General features: G+C 38.2%; 1 protein-coding gene across 1 annotated transcript; it reads left to right on the top strand.

Annotated features, from left to right (window-relative positions):
- The first annotated feature begins 392 nt into the window (after positions 1–392).
- LOC149279432 (cytoskeletal protein Sojo-like) lies at positions 393–19,157 on the top strand. Its single transcript, XM_089501208.1, has 28 exons — positions 393–520; positions 1,140–1,281; positions 1,825–1,995; positions 2,470–2,579; positions 3,105–3,233; positions 3,695–3,791; positions 4,038–4,159; positions 4,379–4,637; positions 6,280–6,356; positions 6,452–6,587; positions 6,911–7,129; positions 7,449–7,559; positions 7,994–8,125; positions 8,907–9,041; positions 9,576–9,653; positions 9,790–9,906; positions 9,964–9,969; positions 10,585–10,746; positions 11,424–11,566; positions 12,159–12,322; positions 12,723–12,924; positions 14,006–14,105; positions 14,315–14,431; positions 14,664–14,807; positions 14,996–15,178; positions 17,502–17,618; positions 18,316–18,798; positions 19,152–19,157. The coding sequence occupies exons 1-28, from the start codon at positions 393–395 to the stop codon at positions 19,155–19,157; spliced, it is 3,990 nt and encodes a 1,329-aa protein (XP_089357334.1).
- Positions 19,158–20,332: the final 1,175 nt, after the last annotated feature.

Raw genomic sequence — 20,332 nt, 5'->3', positions numbered from 1 at the left:
AGCGAGATTCTCTGGGGTTTGAGATGTTGAGGGAACTTCCTTGAGTTTGAGCTGTTGGTCGGTTACTCCTTGAGTTGACCAAACATTTTAGCAAATTCCCCCAAGATGGAAAATTTTAATTCAGAACTATTATGTGGCTGTTAGTGTTGGGACACGAGATCAACCACTGTCATTGTGATTCTTAAGAGCCGCAAGTAGGTTTCTGTGTCTTTGTCGTTGATCTATTCCCTGATGCAGAGGTTCCTTCTAGAACATTGCGAATCCTGATACTATAGTAATTTGTATTAGAACTACCTGTAGATAATGTTAGTGCAAGACGCGTATTTTTCCTGCCGTGTTAAGTGTTTTACGAGGACCTTACTTTATATTTCCAACAGATACAGATTTAATGAATGGAGCCGTATTTGCAAAAATACCAAAGTCAGCAAGAAGCACCATTAATGAAAAATGTTAGGACATCAAAGAGCAAATCAGTGCATCCAGAGCAGTGTTTACAGAGCTTGGTTGACCAGTTGGCTAGGTATGTTTGACGTCCTACATGATGCTGCTAAAAAAAATGAATATTAAAGCCTCAGAATAAACACTGCATTAATAACCATTTGGTTCATATGACCTCTAATGGGAGATAGAAGAATAAGATGTGGGAAGTGTCAGATGCGTGATTCTTGATGAGAGCTATGAATGACCAAGACGTCGATTTATGGCGGAGTACAGTGGGGTTACCGGCAAAATAATTCTGGTGCAAATTGTTTTCAAAAAGTCAACATGACAACCATTGGAATGGTCCATCCAGCAGGGTTAGTTCATTGGTTGCTATGGTAATAAGATGACTTTTCAAACTGTGCCAGAATCACCTTTTCTACAAATTTTGTTAAATTGCACAGTGACAAATAGCGGAGACATTTTCAAGATTATATATATTTAATGGGTTTGCGTAGAACGTGACAGAAGTGGAAATAGACCGCTGTACACCCTAGTTGTAGTAATAATGCATTTTTTTACATTCGCAGGTCTACCTTTTTTAAAAACATAATATATTATTTTTGTTAATCTATTGCTGAAAGTGATGTATATTGTAATAAGTGGTTTACATTTACATAACTTAAAATATTCACGTTCTGTTGTGTATTTTTCAACAGCAGTTCTAAGTGTTCATTAAAGAGAGCACCGCTGGGCCTAACGATGGAAGATCTTGAGCAGACTGGTCATCCTGAGCCGAGGGAACGCAGGGACAAAGTACCCGGAAATAGTAGAGATTGCTTGAGGAGAACAAAAGAAAAGGTATATACGGCATCACCACAAACGATGATCATGTGTTATCCAATGCAGAGTTAAGGACAGATTTAATTACAAAGTTGCCTACTCTGCACCCCTTCATATTTGATGTAAGATGCTTATGCTGTATCAGATCGAGGGAGATCATGGTAACTACTTTGTCTATAGATAGTTTATTGCTCTGGATGTCCATCTTCGCTGACATGGAGGGATTTCTAGACCATAGAATCTGCAGATCCACAGGTCAGCTGTCTCTACTCCACTCAGCTGTATATTAAGTAGCCTCTTATAAGAGACCATGTCATATTTTCCTGATTTACCAAGTAATGGTACTAAAGTAATAAGGTTATCATAACGTGTTATTATAGTGTGGTTCCTAACATTGGTAATATTTGTTTGTAGTGTAGATTGCAAACAATGCATAACCTGCAATGTTTTTACAGTCTTTGCCTTATCGCTCTTTTTTTATTACTATTATTAGGCATCACAAGCAAAAATGAATTTGCTCTTTCCATATTTTGATGGATTTGTTGTCATTTTAATCTCTAGGCGTTCTCATCTCAATCCGTGTCCTTCCTAAGCATTGAAGAAGAAAACAACCAGTTACGATTAAAACTGAATTCTCTGCATGAGCAAAATGCATCCCTGTCCTCGAAAAACCAATCGCTAATAAATAAAATGGAGGCGGTTCAAGCTGAGTTAATAAAGTCCAAAACACGGGTATGTACAGTATTTTGAGATGGATTTCATTTAAGCCATGTCAAGGGGGAGTAAATTCACACATCCAATATGTGGTTTGGGAGCGGAGCAATGGAAGATACCTATGTCGCTAGTTATGATTGTCCTGTAAACTGTATATCAATTGACCTGCAGCATTTCGACATAGGGGTTGAGGGTGGTGGGAGGAGGAATAAATCTTGGTTGTTATTTGCATTTATAGATTTAAAAATCATGCTGAATGTATTGGAGATCTTAATTGCCATCCTTTGTAGGAAAATACTATTTGACAATGTGGCTTCCAAAGGGGTTCCCGTAAAAACCTCTGCTTGTAGCTCCTAGTTAGCCGTGAGAGTAGATCCTTACATTTTACGCGCTTCGACGCGAGTAACCCAGCTTTACATTTAATTTAGATTCTGTGTATTCTTTATTTTGTTCCCTTTCTAATGTCAATTTCTTTATAAATGTGTGTTTTAGGTTCGTTTTTTGGAGACTAATCTCAGAGCCCACACTTCTCATGTCCCAGAACTCGAGGAGCGTGTTGTGAGTTTAGAAGCTGAAGCAGAGATTAATGAGAAAGCTTTGCGGTAAGTGTGTAAAAATATAAAATCCAGACTTTTTTAGATTAGTACAATATCTTTCTTTTTAGCTTTGTCTTCTGTTTAAAATTCAGATTAAACCTGAGTATTTTTTTTTTAAATATACAGATCTAGGGCTATAGTGAAATGTCTTTATTATCTAATTAATAGATGTTCTGGCTTAGAAAGCTGCCTTCATTTCAGCAGTCTTTCAGATGAATTATTTAAGTACATTCTCTGCTTTGTATGTAAAAAACCCTTATTAACATAGGGGCCCAAGCATGAATCTAAGCCACACTGCCTTACCATGTGTGTGGACCCAGAAGCAGCCAGTTCCATACGTTGGTTAATACTATCTCGCAAATTTGAGAATTCTGAAATAGCCTGGGAAAATGATCTTCCAGTTTTAGCCCATAGTGGATATTAATTGCTGCGTTTAGAGGAAAAGCTGTGAATGTAATACAATCTTGGGAAAGCCACCGTCATTTATATTTTGCTATCTTTTTATTAATATATATCAAAATTATGTCTCAGGAAAACAGAAGAGCAACTTGAAAACAGTCGCCATATATTGGCCGAAAAGGAGAGTATATTACAAAAGTTCAGAGAAGAGGTGAAGAAGCTGAAAGTTGACCTGTATGAATCCAACAAGCAATGCAAAAGGTGAAACAAGAGTACAACCACAATTATTCACTAAAGGGAGTTGGCAGGAGAGTTGTGCTTGTAGAGACTGAAGAAATCACACTGATTTACCTGCATTATACAGGGGTAGCCAAGCTCTACCTGCAGCTAAGGCTTATTGGGGATGGACCTTCATGATGTATAGTGAAGTCAAGCAGCTGAAATACAACACTCCTATGAACTCACACTTTAGTGAATGAACCCTAAAGTCTTTGACTTGTGTGTGTTGAAAGTCTTTTTCATTTGATTGAGAAGCTGTAGGTTTTCCTGCTTCCTCCTCGATCTCCTGATCGCTGTGCCCGATAATATACAATTTGGTGCTTTTATGGGCCAAACCACGCTGCTTGGTAATGCAACCCAACCTGTTTTGTAGCTCTCTGATGCCTTTCTCGCAGAAGCATTCTAGTTGCAAATAAATAAATATATGTGTAAATATTTTTTAGGGCAGAAAAACAGAGGAATGAGGCACTTTTCAATGCTGAAGAACTGACCAGAGCTTTTCAGCAGTACCAACAGAATGTAGCCGAGAAAGTGGAAAAGGTGAGTTAATGAGAGAGGTTTAGTCAACTTGTTAAATATACTGTGTATATATATATATATATATATATATATATATATATATATATATATATATATATATATATATATATTAGATAGATATATATATAATCGCAAATTACAGTGAAAAAATTTAATAAATTATCGCTTGTCGATAAACATACGGGAAATGTGATACGAAATTTTCACCTGTTCTAGGACAATTTTCTTTTTTTATTTTTTTTTCAGTTTAAGCATCAAGAAGGGTTGATCAACAAGAATTTTACAAACTGCGAAAAGGAGCGAAAGGATCTTCAGGATCAACATGCAATGTTGGAGAAAGAACTTGAAAGCACAAAGGAGCTTGTAAGGTATAGAAGATCTTTAACTAATAGGTCATATCGCAATGGCAACCACTGGAATGATATCCGCTGTTTTGCAACTTTTTCATTTGTCTAATGTAATGTAAGCTTCCACTTTGAGCTGAAATACGTCTAACCTATATAATGAAATCTGTCAATGGTTTGACATACGTTGCTGACCGAACGTGTTTTTACAGTTACTGATATTAATTGTGTTTTGGTATTTAGGATCCTGAAATCAGAAAAAAATAAAGAACAAGAAAAGCAGATGTGCGTGGAGGGAAAAAATGCCGAACTCATTTCTCTTTTGACTCAGTCCAATCAGAGGATTCTTAAACTTGAACATGAACTTGAAAGTAAGGAAAGAATTCTTAAGGAAAATACTGTTCTGCTGCAAGAGAATAAAGAATTGAAAGACTTTATCAATCAACAAGCTGTTCAGAACGGAATGACGAACTCTGGAACAGGCTCAAGGAGCCGGGAGCAGGTGAGGAAGGCATCGTTCTTTCAGTATATTTTATGGGAAAGTACGGACGGTGAGTTTTGTGACCTTCTCATTTGCAACCACTGGGTGAGAGCAGCTTCTCTGTCATACACAAGGAATTCAAATGAATCAATAAAACATAAAATATCGCCACTATGTTGAACTAGAAATCACGGGATAGGGTTTGAGTCTTTACCGTGTTTAAATGTGTTAACCCAATGCATATACTGTTAGAAACATAGAACAGCTCTAGAAATATACAACTCAACAGCCTGCTTGCTTTCTTTCTGATGCTTTGTATCTTTTCCTGCTTACTTTGTAGTCCAAGTGCCTCTGCTATATTCTGCCTCTGGATTTGTAGGCCCCAAGGGCATTGTTCTACATTTAAAATCTATCAAAATACGCTTGACCGTTCTTCTAACTAACTTAAATCATTAGCTATATGTTTTTATTCCACCCCAAATATTTCCCCTGTTGCAAACCTTTTGTGTCATTATAATTGACACCTTCTTTTAAATATACACCATCAACTTCTGTCTCCTGTCATTCCACCGGAGTGTTTGTAGTGCTTTTATTCATTAACTGCCTTCTCATACAGCAGTAAAACTGCAATTAAATCAATGTAGGTTTATCGCGCATTTGCCATTCTTTCTTGGTTTTTAATTTAGTGGTTATATGAACCCTTCTAATGATAGCGAGAATCAGTTTAACTGAAAGACGTACCTAATCAATCAACATTTTTGTCTCGTCCTTTATCTCTAAGCAATAAGCAAGTATCTGAGTCTCTGAAAATAGAACACACCGACCTTTGCAAATTAGATTCGCTTTTTGAGAGAATTGTTCTCTTACCGTGAAGTGGTCTTGAATACCATTAGGTCCACAGAGTGATATACATGAGAAATCCATGGGGACTAGACTTTAATTGGCAAGCACATTTATTCATTTGCATTTAAATGTCCCATTAAAGAGGTGTATAGGAAACGTGTGTTGTGACTTGACTGTAGTTTGGTCTAGATTGGTCTAGGTTTGACAAGGCGCCTCCTCACCTTTTGGTTTCCAAAAGTCCACGTTGTTATGTACGACTATTACTGTGCGATTTCCTCATTGTGCAGCGCTGTGCGATTTCCTCATTGTACAGCGCTGTGCGATTTCCTCATTGTTCAGCGCTGTGCGATTTCCTCATTGTCCAGCGCTGTGCGATTTCCTCATTGTGCAGCGCTGTGCGATTTCCTCATTGTCCAGCGCTGTGCGATTTCCTCATTGTGCAGCGCTGTGCGATTTCCTCATTGTCCAGCGCTGTGCGATTTCCTCATTGTGCAGCGCTGTGCGATTTCCTCATTGTGCAGCGCTGTGCGATTTCCTCATTGTCCAGCGCTGTGCGATTTCCTCATTGTACAGGGCTGTGCGATTTCCTCATTGTGCAGCGCTGTGCGATTTCCTCATTGTACAGGGCTGTGCGATTTCCTCATTGTGCAGCACTGAATATGATGCTGCTATATAATTGAATGATAATAGCCCAGTACATATGAGAGTCTAGTAATGTGCTACGGGGATTGATTTTCAAAAGCCACACAACGAGTAGATACACAAAGTTTAATAAAGATTTGTGTGCATGTTTTAACTTTTATACAATTTTGTCTTTAAGAAAAATTCTGAACACTCAGCTGATGAAATCTCCGGCTCTTCCGCAGACGCCAGCAAACGTGTCAACGCAGACCTTAGGTACTTGTCCATGCAAATAAAGGAGCTTAATGCAAATGTGACGGCCGCCATGTTTCAACTAATTTGTCAAGCATGCGTCTTTTTCCCCTCCCCAGGGCACAGTCGCCGGTTAAAGTTGTAGAAGATCAAGAACTTCAGGCCAGATTGCATAATACTGATAATTACAAGGGGAATGTTGCATTGCAAGCGCTGGACACCGAACCAGTCAAGTTAATCTCGCAGCATTCAGGTGTGTAGGTATATGCTTGCAATGTCTTTTTTTTCTTTACCAAATATACGGATTAGTCTTCACAGGTCACACTCTGAGTGTAAAGCGTATTACTTTCGGAAGTTAGTAGTGACCAGCTGTTATCACAAAGCAATAAAAAGTCACACGAAAACCTGTGAATAGTCCAAACTGTATTTAAAATGATCTGGTTAAGTATTATTCCATGCAGTTCACTATCCACCCAACCAAAAGCTAGAATCACTTATGAGATCCAGCTTTTTCGAAGGAATTTTGAAATACTTATTATTTTTCTTGTCATTCATTTTTCTGGATTTGTTCTTTAGAGGAGAAGAGGCATCTGCAGCTCCAAAGTATTTGTGATCAGTTGCAAACAGATAAAGAGCGCCTCTCTGCGCGTGTCAAGGAACTGCAGGAAAAGCTGAGTAAAACGCAGACCGAAGCCATCAACGCCAAGCTTGCAATGGCCCAGAGAACCGGCCAGTTCCAAGTCATACAACAAGAACTCATGGAAAGGGCTTCAAAAGCAACAGCTTTAGAACAAGAAGTAAGTGTTCACAAGAAGTCCCAAGTACATTGAGCTCTGGGGCCACACAATCATATGTGTCCATTAACATTAACATTACAAACTGATCTTTATAAATGTAAACACATGTTGAGCCCCTTGCGGAAAATTATATAAAGCAGAAGCAACCAGTGGCCACCCCTTGAGTCACCCGACTACCGGCCAGAATAACGTTGCCCCAGAGAAAATATTGAGAGAGTAAAATGAGTAAAAATTATAGTTTTCTTGATGCAAGTAATAAAAGTGTTATATTCTGCCCCAAAACACTTTATGATAAGGCATTTATCTCTATGTTTTTCAGGTATCACAGAAAGCTCTAAAGATCTCCACTATCCAGAAGCTGCTGGAAGAAAGGACAGCGGCTTACTCCACGGCGGTAACCCGGAATACAGAGCTAGAACAAGAACTCATGGTAATCTGCATGCATTCTGTAGATAGTGGACTCATTTGTTGTTTGAAATAGATGTATGGGACTTGTTTTCAAAAAACATTATAATCAGGTATATGATTTCTGTGCTTTATTTAGATTCACAAAAATAGATTGGTATTTGGAACAAAATAGTAGTGTAAAATAATAATATAAAGGAATACACTTCTCCCTTTAAAGGGAATCTAAGATTGTTTGTTTTTAACTTCTTTAAAAAATGAAATGATTTCCAAAAATAATTGTTCAGTGTAAATTCTCCTGATAACTTATAAAAAGTAGTGTTGTCATTATTTTTTTATTATGATTTTTCTTATTTCCATATTATAAACCAATGCTTTCTGTTTTAAATAATCTTTGTCTATCTCAACAGCCTCAAACCATTATGTAATATTGATATTGTATATTTCATATGTTTTCAGAACCATAAAGAACAAATATATCATTTAGAAGAAACCATAAGTAAAGAACACCAGGAGGTACTGTTGGCATTTGAGAGGTCCAAAAATATCCACTTGGATCAACACAAGGAGCTGCAAGAACAAATTGAGCATGTAAGATTAACATTTTGTGATAACGTACATTTTTAAATCAGTCATACTCTAGCGACTGTATAAACCAAACATTTCCAGGTCTGGTGTTTTTGGACAGATTTTTGGTAGTCAAGACTTCTGCTACCTTGGGTTTTGTTCATTATGCCACCAAGTTTATTTTGTCTGAACAGCTGGAAGGTTTTTCTGCATTTTACAATTAACTGGCTTTCACCAAATACAACATAGCAATGTTTAGTTATTAGTAATTGGAACCAGCATACCACAATAGTTTTCATTATGACTCCAAAACCAGAAGAAGGCTGGACTCAGTAGAAGTTCATCTTAGTAACATAATAATTTATGTTGGGGGGGGGCCCTAAGTACATCAAGTTCTACCCTTCTACTTATCCTTCCTGCTTTTGATCCGAAAGAGGGCAAAAAACCCAAACTAAGCTATTATTCGAATTGTAATTCCTTCTTGATCATGAAGCTTTAAAATATTAATGTTTATTCTATTATTTATAACTCTGTATGTTCTTCTTTTCTTTAAAAAAAAGACCCTCTTTGAAGGCATCTTTTGTATTTGATAACACCTCATTCTTAACACCGGATTAGTTGCTTTCAGCTTAGAAGTTTGGAGCTGTGTTGAGGTTTATATATATATATATATATATATATATATATATATATATATATATATATATACAGTAGTTATAAATTGCCATACTGCAGTAGATGTACCTGCACAGTCTATATTGTTAAATTTCTTTCTTTTTTTTCCCCGATTTGTATTTGTTTATAGCTTCAGTGTCAGTTGGATGTAAAGAATCTTCAGATATCAGAACAAGACCACACAATAAAGGCTTTGCAACAAGACACGGCATCAAAGCAAAGGCAGCTGGAATCTCTGGATCATATCCTCGCTGAAACGAGAAGGGTGCGTATGATTTTATGTGCTGTCGTGTTACTATTTAACTGTAACAACTGAAACAGTTTGGGGTCTGTACAAAGAGTGATCAAAGATAATGGAAAACATTATATTGGTCTATCGCATACCCCTTCTTTTTTGTACAAAATAGTTACTATTGAAATATTGAAAAAAATGCTAAAAAGCAGTTGGAATTGGGCTATTGATTATTGATTGAAGCAGCCAATGGGTAGTAAGTATATTACACGCACGGCAGACAGCAGGAGGTTTGGGGAAAGGACCGAATGCACAAGTTTGCAATGGGCTGCACGAAAACGTAGAGACCTCTTGGCTATCAAATGGATTTAAGTGCATATGATGGCTAGAGTGTCCCTTTGACATCATTTCTATGAATGGGAATTGTAATTGTTTTTAATTCCTGTAATCATGGATAATGCAGGACTTTTAGTATATCTTATTTCACTGGCCGGTAAAACTGAGAATATTAAAACGATATAAAACTTGCACATTCATTTCTATTGTTAAACGGACTTTCTTTGCCAGGAGCTGGACCTTCAGGCAAAGAACACAAAAGATGCAATGGAAGTACTCGAGAATCAGGTAGAAGAGGAAACCGAAAAGGTGAGTGTTTTAAAGTTTCACTTTACCCCCAGCGGGTAACAGAAACACGCATAGCAGCCGGCAACAGCAATAACTACTGCAATTCAGCAATGACTGCTGTACTTACTGTACGTTTCTGTCTGTTCTTCCGTGTTAGGTCCGGCAACTTGAGTCTGCTCTCGCCCTATGTAAGGAAGAACTGTTGTTATATTTGCAACAATTAGAAGAAAACAGATTGAACTTTGAAAATCAAATCAAGAGGAAATCAGAAGAGGTAATTAACATTTTGAATAGGTTACATATATATGTTTTTGTTAACAGACACTAGGAGCTATGGGTAGCTATTGTTCCGTACATTTTATTGTGAATGGCTAATATTCTAAATAGATTTGTTTAGATCTCATAATTTATTTGTATAATCCAGTTATACCGAGGCATATTGTAGTCCATCATTATGTCACATACATTAAGAATACATTTTTTCTGTGTGCATATTGGTGAAAAAAATAGCGATAAGAGAATGTGACTTCAAATTAAAGGGACAGTTCAGCCCTGAATTTCTGCCAAAAAAATAGCCAGGGATGGCTTTTTGAGAGGCATGGTAAGTTGAAACCACAACTCTCCTGCATACGTTCCTGTTAACTGCTGCTTTCGTGAGTAAACTTCTTAGTCTAGCATTGTGGCACTTTTATATTAATTTTCTGTGCAATAGTAAGGGGAGGGGGCCTTTAAAAGCATTTATCCTGAATATCTAAAGCAGATGAAATAAAACGATGAGAGAGAGTTTTTGTTAAGTAATCAGTGGAAAAAGAATGAGAATCAAAAGCCAATATTAAAGATGGAGTAGTATTAAGAAACTTACACCCTGTTCCTGTAATACTGAAGCAGTAATAGTTAGAGTGATGTGAATAAAAACTAAAACTAGGTTTTTGGATAATGTACCAAGGTGCAGCGGTTACAGGAGGAAGTCAAACTCCGATCGCAGAACCTTCAGGAAACCAATGAAGAAAATGTGCGTCTTCAACAAACCCTCCAAAGGCAGCAGCAGATGTTGCAACAGGGAACTTCACGGATTGGGGACTTGGAAGACACGCAGTCGGTGCTAGAAAAGCAGGTACAGCACTAATCAGGAACGGGGACTGCTCGGTTTAGAAAGAAATCTTCAGGCGTTTGCCTGAAGTGAGACTTCCACTAAAATAGTTGTCTCTGTCCAAATATAACTTTTCCATTGGGATTGTATTGGGATGCAGAATGCGCCCTCAGCCTATAGATCACAGGTATGCTAGAGAATTATATTGGCTGCCAGAGTGGTCTTAAGTCTTGACAGCGAGAGAGAGGGTTGTGCCCAAGCACCACACCGGGCCAATTTCCCAAACCCTACTGGTATATTTGATAGTAATCCACAAGTACTGATGGGAGTGTGTAAGCACTTCTCCCTAACAAGGCACCAAGGGGTTAAAGCCTCCAAATGAGGGCTGGAAGGTGGGCTTTTAAAATTCAGAGACAGCAGCTGTACAGATACAGTAGATCCATTTCAAAAGTGCCGCAGTTTTGAAGCTGAGAGAGAGACCGGTGTGAAAAGAAGTCTCCAGGTTGGCGGATTCCATGTGATTGTATACCCTCTATGTGAGAGTCTCCGACGTCAGGAGCCTGTGTCTAGTGGGCTGTAGAGTAAAGGAAGGGGCTTTATTTTGAAATCTCCATGTCCTGTCCTGCTGTGAGGTTACCCTGCAGAGGCGCGCACCACCGCGTGAACATACGTGTAATAATAATCGTTTTTTAAAAACGTAGGTGTCCGATCTTGAACTCAAAATGGAGAAGCAAAGATGTAAGTCAGAAGAAGAGATGAGAAAGACTGGGGACAAGTTCACTGCCGCCACTCAGGAGCTAAACCAAAAGACTCGGCAGGTTCTTGATCTTTGCAGTACCCTCAAGTAGGTTCACAAAAGTGTTGTTTGGTTTTGCCGAGTACTTTTTAGTTGTGCATATGCATAATTGCAGTGTGCATTACAAACACCGTCTTTTAGGATAATTTCATAAAACCTGTTAATGTCTGTAGTATAAACTACATTTCTGCCGTAAAAGCATGTTTGCTCACTTTCACGGTGCCTATGCGGGACAAACGTGTTCAGAATTCTTTTCGTACACATTTAGAAAAATGTGGGTCCCTTACTCCTAATGCTGGAAGAGTGGCTGGATATTATACGCAGCAAAATATCTAACGTATCTCACAATTTAATATAACTGTGGATCTAAATTGCACCTGTGTCTCAATTGTTAAATTGTCTGTGTAAAAAATATGCTTTCCTTTAAAACATTTTGCACTTGGTAAAAGCCGCATTCAGGCACCTGTGGCCAAACGGTTGTGTAAACTAGACAGTTAAGGTATCTGCTTGGCCACAGGTGCCTGAATGAGTTTAACACAATCCACGTGGAATGCTCATTCAGCGCTGTGTCTGTTGCTTAAAATCTGGGATAAAAGCTGCTTTTATGTGTGTATCACAGATTATTTTGTTTGTGGTTCAGGCAGGTGCAGTTTGAATTAGACCGTTCGAAGGAGAAGCTGACACAGTTGGAGGGGGAACTAGCATCTGCCAGGTGTCAAGCAGACACAAAGTCCAACACATTGACGGAAATGGAGATGAACTGGCGAAAAGCACAAGCGGAACTTGAGAAGAAAAGTCATCACTGTAAGACATTAATCATGATTTATAGTTACCTCTGTAATGGAGACCAAGTATCTGGGTTTACTTTTGCTGTTATTGACAATCATAATTGGGAAAACTCAAGATTTCTTCCATACTCAGTGTTTGACATTTTGGTCCATAGGGCCAAATTCCTCCACCTAGGTACACCTATCTTAGGCCCGTCCTCTACCTGCCCCTGTGGGAAGAGGACTCAAGGCCACTTGTATACCGAAAATTATTAATGACTCTTCATTCTCAACTCGATTATACTAATTATAGTAGCAGTATATTTGGTGCCTTTTAACAATGGTGGAGATGAATGAATGAATGTTTAGAGACTATTAAAAGGGAGCTTTGATATCTTGCGTTTTTGTTTTTTTCTTTAACCCAACTTTTTTTCCAGTGGCCGCGTTAGAAGAGAGATTACACGGTGCAGAGAATACTGTTAAAATACAAGGTGCGATGGAGTCCGACATACAGCGTATGAAAGAACAACTGCAGGATAATGCAAGACAAATACAGGAGCTTCAGGAGACGTTGACAAAAACGCACTTATCCCTGGAGGAGAAGCAAGCAATCGTGCAAGGTCTAACAGAAGAACTTAGGCAAGTCATGATCCAAAACGGTCCTTTACTGAGAAATGGATTTACAGATTAAGGGTTTGTATGCAAGCACATTGAGCAGGTCACATTAAGCGTTTATCAATCAAAAACAATTGAATCTTATGAAGGCAGCTTATCCCCTATGTGACGTCTCCACAATGTAGCAGATCTACATCCCCCTTATTACTCAGGTGGCAGTGTATGATGTGGTGGGACATTTGCTTTGGTGTCTCAATCCAGTCGATGCTTAATATTTTCTCTTTGCTATCTGTATTGGATACTAAAACCAGGGCGTTTATTGAACGTGTGCGCAGATGGCCACGTCTAGTGTAGCAGGTGCAGAAGCTTTATGGCTAAGGCAAGGGTTATTAACAACCACCTTTTTTCAATAAGAAGATATACATCCAGGAGTAACCTTCATGACATCAAAACTAATATTAGATACTATATATATATATATATATATATGCAATCTCTATATAAACTTTCACTCTTATTCATAAAAAATAAAGTTACAGTAAGAGACCACAAAATCCCTACAAAAAAACACATACCCTGAAAAAAATTACATTTAAAGAAACAGAGAACAAAATAAAAATACAAATCTAGTGTATTACTATATCTAAATTGCTCCTTTACAAAATATGTAATAAGACTCCCTGCCGAGGTCCCTTTATGCGGGGGACCTATGGTGGACAGTCGCAATAATATGTCCCTGAATAACAGTCTTACTACTTATTAAGTGAGGGAGCATTTTATTTATAGTAATACCACTAGACACCACTGGATTTTTATTTTGATCTCCCTATATTTCTATGTAGTTATTTCAGGGTATATGTTTTACGTGTAGAGAATTGGTGATCTTATATGGTTATTTTTGTGAATAAAAGTGAAATTTTATATAATATAGAGATGACACATTTAGTACCGAATATCCGCTAAGACCATTGTATCGTTTAGACTACCTAGGCACCAAACCAGCAGTGAGAATTATCATCATCTTTGGTGCACTTAGTGTCCTAACCAGTGTGTTTCACTTGTGAATTTTACTGTTTGGAGGATTAAACGTCTCTTGTTTTTATAGAACGTGTAGAAGGGAACTGGAGGAAAGAGACCATGAAATACTTGACATGGATCAAGCACTAAAGGACAGAAACTGGGAGCTGAAGCAACGAGCTACACAGGTATGACATAAAAATATATACTCCTTTTTTGTGCTTCTGATGCAAACAAAAAAGAAGCTTTATCACTATGGTGAAAGAAAAAGTTTTGAAACTTTGCCAATAGACCGTTTCCATATCTATTGTCGCTTATATCCATATCATATGTTCACTTATGTTTGTTTTTTTAAGCTTTTCATTTTAGAATTTCTATATATTGATATACTTTGTAGCTAACCCAGTTGGACATGAGTATCCGGGAGCACAAGGAAGAAATGCAACAAAAAATTATTCGACTGGAAAGCACTTTGGAAAAATCAGAGTTGGAAACCAAGGATCTTATTAAACAAGTGAGTTGGCCCTGTGATCAGATGGTAAAATAGCTTTCAGAAAGTAGCACAGGAGTTTAACCTGTCTCCCTATAACTCCCTATAGAAAAACTTTTATGACTTTTAATACAAAAACATGTTAATGAAAAAATACATAATCACCCATAACTTTATATATAAAGAGTAGGAAGATCGATTATTGCGTGAAAAAAAAGTCAGTTTAATATAGAATGCATTGACGACTTTTCCACAGATTACATCTTTAGATGAAAAATTGCAAGAATCAAGAAATCAGCTCCGGGAGAAAGATTTTGAGGTTCTGCAGAAAGATCAAGTGATCCATCAGCTCAAAAACAACATCGAGAAACATCAACTGACTATTGGGGATTTAGAAAAGGTAAATGTTAATAAAAAAACAAAAACATGGGCATGATATCAAAAGAAAGCCAATATAAACTTAAAAGTACATACCTGCTATAAATAAAATACCGTAATAAATGCCGATTGTGTCTTTACACATAATGGTGTACACTGGTGTATATTTGTATATATACTGTATATATAACTGTAACCCTGTGTTTTTAGACACTTCAAGCTCAGAAGCAATGTATATCCGAGCAGCACCTGGACGGCGTGGATCTCAGCCAGCAGGTCAGGGCGGCACGAGAGCGCATGCAGCTCACTCACCTCGAGCTCCGAGAGACCCGACAGCAGCTGGCCGAGGCTCGCAAAGAATCACAAGACACGGATCACCGCTCCAGAGAAAAGGTAGGACACCATCTGAGACACTTTCAGAGCTAAACTACAACTCACAAATGTGCTCTCTTTTTAAATTGTAATATCGTATATGTATTTCTTCATAAGTGGTCTTGGTTAAAAGAATCATTATGATCTCAGTAATGTAGTCATAAGCTTGAAAGGCTGGCTTACTTTTCCCTTTTCTCCCTGTATTCTTTATACAGCAATATATAGCATCATTTTTTAACTTTTTATTAAATTTGATTCCACTAGCCATCCTTTAACTGCAGACCCGGAGGCTACTATTACTGTCAGTCATATGATATTTTGGATAGGTTTCCCTGCTCAAACACCACACAGCTGATTCTTTATAATAATGCTAATGAAGTGATGTTTGTTCAATGAAACCCTCTCCTCCATAGCCAGAGGGTCAGGCCTGGTGACCAAAATTATAACCAAGAGGCATTATGATAAGGATTCGGGGTGTTTGTCTATTAAACAGCACAAAACTTCTATCCGATATTAGTAATACATTTTGGTAGGAATTTCCATATTTTTTTTCACTTTCTACTTTTTAACAGCTCATTCAGCCTACAGATTCATTTTATTATTTATTAAAAATTAGCATGCTTGAGAAAAATGTCCCATTTTATTAATTGGTAAATAAGTAAGGTGCTAGGTTTAAACAAAACTTTTATTTTCCGTAAAAAAAGGTCACATTTTCTTAAACAGAGTAGAACCCTCTTCCCTTGTTTTAATTCTGACTTCTCCCTGACGAACAAATAGCTTGATCAAATACGTGTGCATTTTACTGCTTTTCCAGCTTGACCAGAATGTTCACTCAGTCTGATTAGAGAGAAAAATCTAGTTCAGCCCCAGTAACAGATGTATGATTGTATTCAGTCTGGGTGTTGCTGTTAAACTCCTTTTAACTGAACATTGGTATACATTCCCAATCTGCCAGGTCTTTCCTAAGACTATTGGTTGGTACCAATATAAATAATAGGGTTCTGCACATGGACCAATAACTATTTGGATTCATTTTTCTTTTTGTTTTGGTTGGACAACATTCATTCACTCGCCCTCATTCACGCTCTCTCTCAATGTTTCCCCACCCTACCCGCTAACCGCTTCTGCGTCCCCGTCTCCTTTCCTGCAGCTCCACTTCTTGTGGTTCTTGTTCTTTTGTCTTCTGTATTCTTTCTTGGTAGCTTCTCACTGCTATCTGCTGCCTTATCCTTGCCACCCGGAGCACTTCAGCAAAAGGTTGGAGCCTCCACGCTCACCCTCTTCCCCCGATTGGAGCAGTGGGGAGAGGCTTTTCTTGCGGGGAGCGCAGTGGCGCCACTGTTTCGTGGAAGTACTCCAAGATGCCAGAATATTACAGAAGGATTCGGAGAGAAAGAGAGGTGCAGAAACGCTTCTTTTTCCCCCTTGGATTATCTGCAATCTTATGGCATCTTGTAGTACCATGCTTACCATGAGGACAGCTTTTCCCCATTCCTCCTTGGTGGTGAGGGAGTGCACCGAGGTGCCGCCATTTTGCCAAAGCGCTATGGGAGGCCAGGTTAACAGAGCCAATAGTAGGGAGAAGCGAACCAAGACAGAAGCACAAAAACAGGCAAGACGACAAGTGGAACTGCGAAAAGGAGACGGGTGCGTGGAAGCGGTTGGCGGGGAAGGTAGTGAGAGAGAAAAACACCAACAATACGCAAAAGAAAATTCCCACCCTCTTTGCTTTGTTTTCGGTTGTTTCATTGGGGCACTCCTAGTTTTCGGACATTAGTACTTATAATACTCTACTAACATAATAAGTAGAATCTTAACCTTTTAAATTCTTTTATTGTAGTTGTCATTAAATATAACCGATATTCTTACATATTTACGCAGATTTATTTATATGAATGGCAGTGGGCCAGGCCATACATATTTGCCTACAGAACGTAACTTAATTCCGTTCAACGGTACTTTGGTTGGAGATGAGTGATGAGAGTGGTTTGCCTAGTGGAGGGCCCAATAAATAAAATGACCACCGCGTATGCTCCGGTATTCAGAAGATATGCAGTTAGGTCCGCCTGGGCCGGATTATCTTTTGCCTGCTGTCAGTGATGGACGTATAATGGAAACATATGGAAAATGATAAAATTGATCATGTTATAGAATTGAATGGCTTGTTAGAATGCATTGACTGTTTTCACTCCAGAGCTGATCTAGATCTGTTTGACTATCTAGATTTAGGAGAACACTTTGAAGAGGTTAAGTAGATACTGGCATAGTATACGATAATACAAAGATATCTAAAGTTAGAAAAAAACCCCGCTGATTTAAATTGCCTGTCTCTTTGCACTGGCAGCTAGAACACCTAAAACAAGAATTAGAAGAAGCACAAGACACAATCTGCAATCTAAAGATAGAGCTCGAGGCCAGAAATGAGGTGATTAAAGCAACCAACGACGTTCTTATCCTAAAGGTGAGTTAAGGTCTTACGATGCACATGATAGTCTTGCTGGCAGACATAGAGTAGTATAGAAACAGAATTTAACAGCAAACAAGAATCATTTGTCCCATCTAGTTTGCCTGTTTTCCTACTTTAAAGACTCAAACCTTACTCAGTCTCATCTTACATTCAGCAGTCTTATGCATATCCCGTGCATGTTTACATTTTCCTCTTCCACTTCTGCTGGGAGGCTGTTCCCCTTATCAACCATCCTCTCAGTAAATTACATTTCCTTACGTTACATCTAAACCACTGACCATCTAGTTTTAGATTATGACCTCTGATTAAGTGTAAGTCCCAATTCACACACAGAAAATCCAACTGCTTGTGACAGTCTTACTGATGCCCCCTGAAAGGCTTGTGGAGCTTTTCACGTTCCTCCCTTAACTCTCATTCAATTCATGAGTTCTCTCTCGTTATCAGACCTCGGGTCTTTATATTTCCAGTATTTCAGCCGTAGCATGTAGTGTAAAAATCTGTCTATTAGTCAGGCTGTTCATTTTCCAATCAGAAAACCTTTAGTCTTACTGGTGGACGCCGGGGCTCTAGAAGATCCATTCGGGTAAAGGAAGACAAAGAGGGGGGCTCCTAATCTTTATAATGTTTATTGATATCAGCTTTGTTGCTTATGTCTGAGACTAATTCATAAATCTTTTTTGCTGTATTTTAGGAATCTGAGTTAACAAGGTTAAAGACCCACATTTCAGGGTATGAAAGAACATTAGCCCTCAAACAACAAAATACATCTGTTATGCAGTCTGAGGCGTTTCATGAATTCAAGCCACTGGACGCATCTAATGAATGGAAGATACGAAGGTCTGTGAGCGCAAGCGATGTAAGTCTGACCGACCTCAGCTCACTGGATCTCCCCAAAAGCATGTTGGAGGATATCAGGAACATTTTGCCTGATTCGCTAAAGAATCCCAATGATGGGCCGCACCACATGTCTTCAGACAGTATCAACGACTCTTCGTTTAACCCTCTTGAGTACACGGTGGATGATAAATGCGAGGCTGCCTCCGACTGCACAAACCTGGACACTCTCAGCGGAATGCTTAAATATATTAAGAAAGAGATGAGATTATCAGCCGTCTCCACGGCACGTAGTCCTACAAAGAATATGTGGGATGGTGACAGATGCCAAGGAAAACAGGTTTGTACTTTTAGATCTTTGATAAACATTTATTGTATGCCTAAATAGCCTCAAATCCATGTGATTTAGCATGGGTTTTGGTGTGTGTGTATGTATATATATATATATATATATATATATATATATATATATATATATATATATTATATATGATTTGGGCCCTCACATGTCATCAAGATTATGTTTAGTGGGAATATTTTTTTACAAGGGTCCAGCTAATAAGTTACTAATCATAAAATGTTATCTATACGTACCTTTTTATTTTAATGAGATTTTCAACTGTGCTGTCGTTGTTACTGTAAAACTATTCCCATAATATGTCCATCTAACAGCATTTTTTCTTTTCTTTCCAGAGTTAAATTTTTCCTGGATCTGCAATCACAAAGGAAATTATTCAACGCCTTATGTAGAAAACATTTGGATGTGTTTTTGTTGTAGAAATATTTTAATTTATAAGTAATTTTTACCTTTTTGATACTTTTTATAGTGAATCATGTTTAAATATTAAAGTTTTGTTTACAAACTATGGCTTCACATTTACTTGCATATATATATATATATATATATATATATAAATATATATACCGTATATATATATCACATAACTAAATTCTTCCTGTAATTTCACATCAGAGAAGCGTTTTCTTTTTCACAAACTCCACGTGTGTTTTAGGCGGAGGATTTTTGGTTAATGGATTCTTTCCTACTGTCCGGTGGCACAGACGAGCTTTGTCCAAAGACCGGCTTATAGCAAAAATATTAACAGAATCCCATCTTAGACGTAGAACCTCACAGGTCTCTTAAGGTCACTCCTGGCTTTAGAGCAGGGGCAGCCGACATTAAACTGCCCAGCTGTTGACTTCCACGTCCATTCAATGCCCAGCCATTGACCTGGTGAGTATCAAGATAAATGCGGTGACCTTAACGAACCCTTTCCTTAATGACCTGGCTGCTCGGGTAGGAAGTGTAATATCATTTCCCTTTTTTCGGCTTTTTTTTTTTTTTTTAAATGTCCTGTTTTAGCATTGTGTACAGTAAGTATAGAAAGGGAGTATATCTTTTAAAGCATGCCTTAGAAATCATTATGCCATTGCACGCTTCAGCAAGGTAAGTCGTTAAGTTAATGGAATTGTCTCCTAAAAGGCCACATCTCTGCTATTCTGTATCTATATAAATTAAATGTATTAAAGTATGGAAACATAATTTGACAGTCCACACATATAAACATGGTTGGTTACATCCGCAAATAAAAATCAATTGTCTGCTCTTACACCAGTGTCTTTTACCAGAAAACACTGGCCCATTTCTACTGAATATGAAAAGAGCTGTTAAATTGCCTTGTGCACACTCAGAAGCCACAGCTGTATCATACCCAACACACCCTAGGCACCGGCCTTGGGCCCAAGGTGCTTGGAGGGGTGCAGATGTATGCATCTGTGTATAGATACGGTGCATGTGTGAGGGACCTGGCCGGCTGCTGTGGGTCACTTACATTGAATGTTCTGGCCACATGGGAGCCGAAGGCACGCGTCAC

This window comes from Sceloporus occidentalis, unplaced genomic scaffold, assembly GCF_023333645.1.
Source record: "Sceloporus occidentalis isolate IW3139 unplaced genomic scaffold, rSceOcc1.0.p SCAF_166, whole genome shotgun sequence".
In the NCBI taxonomy this organism is placed as follows: Eukaryota; Metazoa; Chordata; class Lepidosauria; order Squamata; family Phrynosomatidae; genus Sceloporus; species Sceloporus occidentalis.
Note: the sequence above shows the minus strand (reverse complement) of the source record. Positions and strands in the feature narration are given on the sequence as shown.